Raw genomic sequence first — 10,381 nt, 5'->3', positions numbered from 1 at the left:
ATCTTATAGAAATGAATGCCGTAGTCTCAATTCTGTAGCGATGTGTAATACTGTTTTAATACTACTCCTTATCAATCATTTATGAGAATGTCAGTTTGGCATTCTGATTTCAGCGTCCATTAAAGCTTTTTCCCTAATTCAAAGCTTACTTTGTGCTATCAGCAGTGAATTGCATTAAATTATTCATTCATTCATGCAATACCATGATTATTAAGATTTCTTTCAGGGGTAGAGGACCTCACTTTGGGAACTGGTGATACTATTAGGTATATTTAATGACCAGTAATGTGTGGGCAAGACATTACTCCTTCCTTGAAATAGAATTTGTCAAATAAAACAGCTTGACAAGTAAGTTTTTTTACTAAAGACTTGACATGGAAACAATTGCTATAGGAATCTGTCTTAAAGGTATATTTTGTATGGCCTTAGTCATAGTTTCTTTGGGGATTGTAATTTTGTTGTGAAGAAAAGAGAAGGGACTTAGGGTGATGCAAATGGAAAATTATGCTGGAGACATTAAAGGTGGGGAAAAAATGGCAGGAAAGCACAGAATGCCTTTAGTAATGATAATACTGTACTGGGGGGGGGGGATATGTTCAGACAGTACAGTAGATATTCAGCATTAGGAAGACACATTTGCTGGGAGCAGGTGTGTAGATGGGAGAGAAAAGGAATGTAAGACTGAGTGGTGTGGTCTGGGTACAAGATGTGGTATTCTTCACATCACCAGGGGTAAAAGAACAAGCTCAGAATATCTCCCTTCCATGGTAGGTCACCCTTAAGAGAAAACCTGATAACTACATCAAGGTCACCAACAATGTGTCAAATAAAGTACACAGTATTTGATATATCCTTACCTAATGATTATGGGGAAGCAAACTACTCTTAGTACAGTACAGTACTTTCATTTCCTAGATACTGTACTGTAATTGATCAAATAACAATTATACAACAGAAGAGAATTGATGCCTAAGGGTCAGTAGTCTTCAAGGGTTCTGATTTGATTGTGGAAACCTGATAGGCCTGGCTCCTGTTACATAGCCTAAGGTTTGGGAAGTGTTTTATTATCATCTGCAGGTTTAAATACAGTTTCAGGCTTCAAATTAATTCCTTATAAAATTTCCATGTACAATATATCTTCATAAAAGGGAATTTATTTAGAAACCCCTGACAAGTATTGCTTAAGAGCCTGCATATCTTCTTCAAGATTTAGTATCTTTCTTTCATTATTTGTGATCACTTTATCCACTGTAATCTGCTTCTCATAAAGTAACCTCTTGAGGCGACTCACTCTTCTCTGTAGTTTGATCTTCTCCCCATTGACTTCATTTATTTTCTTGGTCATATCCTCACATTTTGCCTTAACTCCTATTAGCTGGTGTTCAAGTTCATACATACGTTCATGAGTTCCTTTAATAATGTCTTTTTGAGCCTTGATAACCACGTCTCTTCTATCTACCCTACGCTGCAAATGTCTTATCTTGTTAATGGAGATTCTCCTTAAAGTTCTATGTAGAGCTTCGTTTTGTTCAGCATATTTCTGTTCCATTTCTGTCATCTTCTGTCTATCTGCAATATATGCTTTGAGTTGTGCTGACAGGTTCTGGATCTTTTCAAATGACTTCTCATATGCATCACTCAGTAATTTTCTTTTAGTTCCCATCATTTTAAGCTGAACTTCTCTTTCTCTATACTCCTGTGTTATGGTATTCTGAGTCTCCATCGTCTCACTCGGTTCCCTTTTCATTACCTTTGCTTCAATTGTTAACTCAAGAACACAATCTGTCATTTTTCTTTTAGCTGGCATGGGGGAAGGAAGTTGCGAATGATGTCCAGGAAGTGTGAATGATGAGTCAGTCAAGGGCTCACATTTTAGCTGCTTAAGGTTATCATTATTTTTCTTATCCTCTTGGCATTTTACTGTACACTCTGAAGTTGATGTTGATGCTACTGGAGATGTCATCATTGAGAACTTCTACAGCTACCCATAAACTCTGAAACAATTAAAGAAACTCATCAGTGGGGTCAGGTTGGGCTAAACTTTTGGAGGATACGTCCGCTTGTAACAGCTACACAAATGCCCCCATTGGTCACAAAAGTCCCATTTCAAAGGCTGAGAAAAATCACCAAAACTGAAAATTCAAAGACGAAACAAACAATGAAAATCTATTTATTGTTCATCTTAAAATGGATATAAAAAAGTAATTACTGGCCCTAAGTACAGCACTGTACTTAACATAGTATTACCATTTTGCGAATAAGGTTCTATCATAATAGCTCAAGTTCTGTGAAGTTCTTATAAAATGAGAATGAACTCACATGTCAAAGCCAACCTAACCTCACCTAACTTTCTTAGAATGTTTCTTAAGAAAATGGGTAAGGTTAGTTTGGTTCATATTGTCTGCCATCATAAATGAGGGACTGATACTTAAGATTACAGTTTGTAACCAATCTGGACAGAACAGCTTGTGTGTATCTTCACTCAGGAAACCCTTAACCTACACCAACTGAGGCACTAATCAGATAACCAGGGTAGTCATTTCATGTGCAAGCAACTTTAACCCCTAAAATGGGATTAGAACCAAGCTAATATTATTCATACATATGGAAGATATAAAACTTGTACATTAATAGCATTATGCTTGGTACTGATACTAGTAATGAAATTCTGGGGTTAAAAAAATCAACCAAACCAAATCTAACTTTACCCAAGTCTGAGATTTTGCATTGTTTGATGAAAAAAAAGGTGTTTATTTTCATGACAATGGCAGTCTGCACCACACTTTGGACACTCCAGAAGTTTGCAGACCACCATAGCCCTTCAAAATGTCAATAGCAGCCGAGTTATTTACAAAAACACGTTGAATGGTTTGTAATTCAGATAAACAGCACCCAATGCACAGTGAAGATATCTTACAAACATCAACTCCAAAGCCTGAACATGAGCAAGAGTATCATGTACCATCGTCACTTCTCCTTATTGGCGGATTTTAGTCATGTGAGTCAGAAGCACACAATGTGTACCACGAACGCTTATTTTAAGTGAAAGAAAAAAGAAAAAATAACTCAAATAATATAATTTGCGGTATTATGATCGTTTCAGTCATGCAGCGAATTTTAGCATTTTTAGGTTAAGTTAGGTAAGGTGAGGTTGAAATTATGTTTGGTAAAATTTCACTTATGCACCGGTCTTTGTTTGGATATTAAAGATATGTTTTCCCTATGTTATTTGATGAGTTTCGAATGAATTTGATACTCATTTCAGCCGAAAATCAATAGTTTTTTTTGTTTTAGATACACCCCCCCTCTACCCATCAATCTTAACGAAAATTTTTTTTTTTTTAGAGTAAATCACATAAATAAAATATCAACCACAGGGGTACCTAGTGACAGCACTAGGATCCCGCTTCCTCTATCAAGGAATAAACAATTGAAATTGAATATCAACCAACCAACAAAACCAAACCTGACCTAACCTAACACTATTTTTCTGACGAAACTCTACAATTGACTTAAAATAATCAATCGCAATGTCGGCACAGCTCTTTCCACCTGTTCAGCCATATCTGGTTATTCTGGTACTGAAAAATCAAATCTCCGCTCCCGACGCATTGTTCATTGGCTAAGACAAAAAAAAAAAACTCTCACACTCCCCTGCACATGCGCTGTAGACGCTTAAAAAACCAACACGGAGGTAAGGAGCACTGCGTGATGGGTGGTCAGACCTTCTCTGTGAGACGTAAACAACAAATGGCGACTTTTGTGAATAACCAAATCTAATAATATTGAAAAATTAATAACTCGATTATCCTTTATTTCCGGCGGAAATATCATAGAAGAAAAAGATCTTAAGATTGTCAAAACATTACGAAAAACATATTAATAACAGCGAAAGAAAGACCGGTGCTTGACTGAAATTTCATTTTATGTTTTTCCAATGTTTTCTGATGTGTTTTGATCGATTATGACCCACTTCCAAATAGGTGCATGACCAAAACGATAATTTTTCCAAATTTGCAACGAAAATGCTACATAATATTCTTTATCTATTTTTTGCTCGATACCTCCATATACACGACTGACCCGCGGCCGAGTTTTCATAGAAAATTATTATAAAAATGCTGTAATTTCACTGAGGTTTATAGGACACTCATAGTTTGTGCAATGTGTTAAAAAGTAGTTATTTCTAAATTAAACCTAACCTTAGTTGATATGAAAAACAAGCAGCAGAAGCATTGTTAGAAGACCTCACCAACCTAACCAAACAAACCTACCTAACTTCATAAGTCCGTCTACCGGACTCCCCTGGTATATTAAACAGAAAACTTATTATGATATGATTAATTTTACGTTTTTTGTGGATGTGAGAGCATGAGGTGGCGGAGTGTTTTGAAATGTCAATATGATTGGCTGTTTACATCCTGGGATGAGACATTACCACCGAGAAGACAAAGTAGTGTGCCTAGGTGCCTAATTATCTACCAAACGAAGCATTTGCACAAGAAATTATTATATCAGAACTCACTGAGGCAAATATAGTAAGAAAAAAGCGGTGGCGGGTCAGTCATAATATTAACCCACATCAATATCGGGTTTCAATGTTTTCTTCTACTGAATCCTAACACAAACTATCACTGAATTTTAGCACAATACCAACCACTGAGCACTGCTATCTGCGCCTAAGCTTGAATATTACTTACTTTGGTAATAATGAATGGTTTGTGCCGACTAAAATCAGAAATAGGTAATGGCTCTTCATCTCCTGGAGTTACAAAAGGTATCATCACGTAAATCTTGGCCAAACTTAAATGGCGTCAGGTCTGATCACCAACTGGGCAACACTAACAAGTCAAACATTACCAACAAACTATGAACTGCCATCGTCAATACCAACCTCACAATAAGGCAGCTTTTCTCCTTCTTCTTCACTGAGGTAAAGATCTACCACTCTTTTCTTCCTTATACAAAATAACTGGACTACTCTTGTTGTACCGTCACAATAATCTTCTCACAACAAAGCAATTTTATCCCCAAGATGTAAACATTACTAAGAGGAGCCACTCACCGCCTGTGGCCATTAGCACATCTGGTGGTTGGTGATGCTACTAAATACTATGATAGAAAACGTAAAATAAGGCGATAACATATATATATATTGTCTGAGACGTCTAATTTAATTTCATATGAATTTAAAAGTAAGAATTTATACAGTACTTCTTACATATATAAGCATTTACAGAGGATACAATGTAAAGTAATAGCAATACTGTCTACAACAAAAAGCATGCCGATAACTTGCTCAATTTTGGGGTGGGGTGTTTATCTCAAATTAAAATCGGATATAACTTTCCATCTCTTTCCGAAACAAAAAGAACTGAGAAGATTAAGGATTCATTTGTGCAAGAGGAAAGCAGAAAATGCCCTAATATGCAGCTTTCATTCTGAGGCCAGTGAATGCGAGAAGTTGAAATATAAACTGCTTGGACTACCATATAACAATACCAAGATGACTTGTAAGGATTAAAAATGGATCAATACCAACATAACGACTGTCATGGTTAAAAGGTAAGCCTATATTATTTCAGCTACAACGTAAAAATAGGAGTTTTATAACACAGTGTAGTCTCAGGGGATTATGTGTCAGAAATTAAACATACCTCAAAACAATTACAATAACTTATATATTTCGAAGACGCAGCTATATACTATGCACAGTTTCTTTTGAAGGAGAGTCACTTTTACTTTCTTCATTTGAAAGTTTGTAAAAGATAATTATCATCAGATAAAAACACTGTAGTAGAGTGCTGGAGGGAGGTGTAGCTGCCGAGCGGGAAAACGACAAATAATCACGATTAGTCATAATTTATTTTAACATCAATTGGTTATCAATAGGTGTGGTGGTAACAAAACCTCTCCTCTATTGTAAGCTTACACATTGTGGTTGTTGCCGTCATGACCCTCTTGCAGACTATAAACATTATATTATATAATTAATTATGCTATTACTTTATCCTCTTCGCCATTTGGGTGGTCGGTCACGTCTCGGTTACGCATGCACTGGCTCCTGAATGTACTGTACCAAGGTCTAGAGAATACATGTATTTTCTAGAGTTAAGAGCCGAGACCTTGGCTAGTACGCCCCGGGCATGGTGAAACTATGGGTATGTTTCTTTACACCAGTTGCCTCCGTCTACCCAGCAGTAATTGGGAACCTGGATGTTAATCCCATAAATAAACACATAAATGGAAAAAAATCAAGGAAGAAACGATATAGGTACGCATGTTTATTGATAAGTAAGTAGTGTTTCTTTTAACACATTCTTGGCAATAAAATAATTTTAGTAAGCTATATGAGAAAACCTAATAGCTGATCTCAGTGACTTTAATTAGACCTTCTTTCGGTAGTGGTGTTAGTGGTGATTAAATGCTATAATATTAGATATATTGTATATTAATGCTGGTAATTGTACACGTATATAAAAAGCCACTATGAATTTTTTTAGCAGAACTTACTGAGGCTACCGGACATTACGTGATCTCGGCCAGAAAATTAGTAGTTTACCAGTGACCTCACGAGCTCCTAGAGATCTTAAGTTCTACAGACCTTCAGGGGCGCACCCAGAAATTGAGTAGGGTGGGTTTCCAAATTACTGAGAAGTCTGGCGAGCGTAGTGAGCCCTTTCAGCTGGGGGGGGGGGGGCTGTAAGCCACCCGGAATTTTTTTTTTTAAATCTGACCAATATTTGACGCCATTTGCACTGAATCTTTGGAAATAATCTGGGGTTACAGATGGTGTAATTTTCGAGCAATTGTATTATAGCTAACTATAACATTAATAATATACCAGCACGAGACTGATATGACAACTTACCTTTTCGAGAAAAAACGATTGATAGCTGTTTGCTGACTGGTAGACATAGCTGTGGCATCCAAAGTAGATGTAACTACACCAAAAACTACATGTGAAGTGAGGACGAGAGAAGTGGGAACGTGTTCCCTGACCCTGCATGCTCGATTTCCAACGCCGTATTATCGTACAATACAGTTATTTGAAGCACACTTGCGAAATCATCAAATATGTGAAAGTGGATGGAAAAATACTTTATAAATATGTAAAATCTATAAAAAATGTACAACGTAGATGAGAAAATGAAAAACAAACAAACATTAAATCTCAATATTTCGCACTGTGGCAGGTGGCAGTGCTGTATATTAAGTGCATTCAGATGCATGGGAATGGCAGAGGTGGTGGAGGTTATCGTGGCGTGGGGTGAGGTCAGGTAAGCTGACCCAACCTTCGTATTACAAAGGTGTCGCCAGGTCAGGTAGGGGTTGGCCGCCCCATGCAGTACCTGGAGGGGGAGTTTCCGGGCAACCAGGAAACCCCCCTGGGTGCGCCACTGACCCTGGGGGAAAACAATAGAATTTTACTTAATAAGCTGATTTCTTCTCATATTTGTAACTAATACCAAGACTTTTCTCAAATGATTTTGCTCTTGATAAAGAAGATATATAAGGCACTCAAAATGCTACTAGAATCCGCCAACCTAACACACACGAAAGAATAACAAATATTTGTTAAACTATCACTAGCTGGTAACGATGTGAGGCGAGTGTCACTGTTGTGCTTGATTAAGCCGCTCTTGCCTCTGTAGTCTACAAGAATCTTAAGTCACCTACATACAGAAACAGTTAGTTATTTTGTAAAGCACTTCTTTATGTTATCTCCGTTGCTTTTCTTTTGGAGGATTTTTTTCCTTTGGGGAGGGGGGTATTAATACGTAGAATGTGAATACACTTGGGAGGCAAGGAAATAAATAGTGTGATTATTAAATATGAAATAGAATACACTCGCTAATCTTCACTTCAAAATACCCTCGGATCAGTACACTGTGGTTTGTAGGTCAGGTGTAGTTGGCGCTGTTAATAACAAAGAAAAGAGCAAACATACAATAATGTGTTTTTCATTAATAATCTTATTAGTTTTTCTGGACAAAAAACTTTTCTTTAGTTAAGGTTTCAAGAAATTTACCATTTGAAAAAGAGGAAATAGGTTATTGTAATATATATATATATATATATATATATATATATATATATATATATATATATATATATATATATATATATATATATATATATATATATATATATATATATATATAAAGTTACGAGATGATCTCATGTTGTTGGTATACTTTACTTTTTTACTTTTATCCTCCTCACCACTGATCGGCTCGTTAACTCTTGGGTCGATCGGTCACGTCATCTCGTTTACTGTCTATTATATGCGCTCTCTAATGTATCTCATGTAAACTGTATTAAATGTTAATTGTGTGTATGGAATCTTAATGTTATGTGCGGGAATGGCAGGAAATATGAGTCAAGTAATGCGAGGGTACGTCACGTTCTTCAACCAATAAAAAACTAAGTTTTTAAGCCAATCAGAATGTTCTTGTAGACTCGCGAGGAGGGCGACCCCGGTGCGTAACTGAGTGGTCCACAGACTCCACACTGTTTACCAGCGCCTCGCTTAGGTCTGATCTGCCACGGGTTGGTCTGGGAAGCCTGCTACTGTACAGTATACGGTTGGTTTCACTCCATTTATCATTATTTCTGTGTTGTACTTAAAGCTTAAAATTCTCCCATGAATCTTCTGCTCATTATTTGGCTGTAAAAATCTATTATTTTGTTGATTTGGTATTTAATTCATTGGTGCTTCCCCGTTTGGAGTACTGGCACTCCGCCTGGCCCCCGAAATACGCTTGAGACTGTCAGATATAGATATGGCGGGTCGGTTCGGGTCGTGTTGCGTCTCTGTAACAAAGCGTGTTCGGCATTCGGGCCTTCGTTGTTGAGCGGCAGAAAAGGACAGTGATTACATCAGATCATCAAGATCGTCTTAGTGATGTGAAAGTGTAAATTAATGTAGGATTTTTAATACTAGATGCGATTGTATTTTTGAAAACTCAATCTCCACCGAGTTGGAGTTACAGCCCAGGTCAAGAGGCCTACAGCCACAAAATCATGGCCATATAACAGCTTTTATTTTTTTTACGGAGTTGTGGTCATGGCTGTGATAAAGGTCAACCAGGGAGTGTAGTACTGTGCCTTTAGTTAAATCAGTTCATAGTGTCATCAGTGACTGCGAAAGAGGTTGTAAATAACTTAAAGTGAATACAAATTGGCAAGCAAGCTGGTAAGGCACTACTGCCAGCAGAAACCAAGTAGTGTCATAGGTGCCACAGAGACTTTTATTTTATTTTGTTTGTGTTCTTTCTCAAGGACTGAAACTGTGCCTACAATACACCATTCACAGGGAGATACAGTGTACACAGTGATAGCACAAAGAGATATAGTGGTTGATGAGAACGGGAAAATAGAGTATAAGGAAATAATAGTTAAAAACAAAATCAAATCAACAAGCTGGCTATCCTAAAAGGTACTCTATTACCGCCCCAAAGAAAATTTAATTTAATATTTGTGTTTCTAAAGGACTGAGTGGGCGTATATAATCCGTTATTCATAGCAAAATGCAGTGTACATGTAAATATCACATAAATACCGACAAATCACCGAAGTGAACTGAAAAAAAAGACAACCGAAAAGGCTGAGTATGATATGCGATTACTGCAGGGGGACGGCGGACATACTGTAGATGATACAGGCCTGACCCTTGCTGCGTTTAGGATGTTGCAAACTGCCGTAAAGCATGAAGGCTGTTGCTAGTACTGCCCTGACTGTGTAGTCAAGGTGAAAGAGGCGATTACAAGCCATAGGGGAACGAGTTCCCTAGGGACGAAAATAGACGAAGCTGGAGCCTTGCTGGTTGCCAAACTAGAGCAAGTTGGGAAAGAGATCCTTGCTAAGACTGAGGAAGTAGCCGATAGAAGAAGTGTGTCCTACTGTTAGGGGAGAGGAGGAACAACGGGAACGTTTCCAGCGCATGAACAATGTAATAGTTTTTGGAGTCCCTGAGAGCCAGGCGGAGGGAACTGAGAGTAAGATAACACACGATAAGATGCAGTTTAAGAATATTTGTACCGAGGTTCTGAAGATGCCATCAACTCCTGTAGCGTACTGTATGTGGCCAGTTGTCTATTGTCTCTTTGTATGGGCACACAAACGTACGTACATGTAGATATCTCACACTCAGGAATGAGGCAGAATAGAAACTCACAATGCACTTTCTGTATATATATTGTTGTACAGTGCAGTGCTAAGGAGTTACTAGGTGAGGAGTAGCTTGCTCAGAGGTCCTGTTGGGCGAGGAGCTCTCTGAGGGAGCTGGGTGGTGAGGCGCTGTTGAGAGGTCTTGCTGGTCCAGTAGGTCAGAGTAGAATGGTCTCCATGATGATGATAATGAAGTAGTGGCAAATAA

At 37.8% G+C, this 10,381-nt stretch overlaps 1 protein-coding gene across 3 annotated transcripts; it reads right to left on the bottom strand.

Moving 5' to 3' along the window:
- Positions 1 to 344: 344 nt before the first annotated feature.
- On the bottom strand, positions 345 to 5,087 carry LOC121873637. Of its 3 annotated transcripts, none has more exons than XM_042377302.1 (2): positions 5,066 to 5,087; positions 345 to 1,994 (listed from the first exon to the last, which is right to left on the bottom strand). In XM_042377302.1, the coding sequence occupies exon 2, from the start codon at positions 1,964 to 1,966 to the stop codon at positions 1,154 to 1,156; it is 813 nt and encodes a 270-aa protein (XP_042233236.1). In that variant the 5' UTR covers positions 1,967 to 1,994; positions 5,066 to 5,087; the 3' UTR covers positions 345 to 1,153. The 3 variants fall into 3 exon arrangements, with proteins under 3 accessions (XP_042233236.1, XP_042233224.1, XP_042233231.1); XM_042377290.1 differs by lacking the exon at positions 5,066 to 5,087 and adding an exon at positions 4,895 to 5,054; XM_042377297.1 differs by lacking the exon at positions 5,066 to 5,087 and adding an exon at positions 4,701 to 4,841.
- Positions 5,088 to 10,381: the final 5,294 nt, after the last annotated feature.

This window comes from Homarus americanus, unplaced genomic scaffold (genome assembly GCF_018991925.1).
Source record: "Homarus americanus isolate GMGI-L3 unplaced genomic scaffold, GMGI_Hamer_2.0 scaffold55640, whole genome shotgun sequence".
Lineage (NCBI taxonomy): Eukaryota > Metazoa > Arthropoda > Malacostraca > Decapoda > Nephropidae > Homarus > Homarus americanus.
Note: the sequence above shows the minus strand (reverse complement) of the source record. Positions and strands in the feature narration are given on the sequence as shown.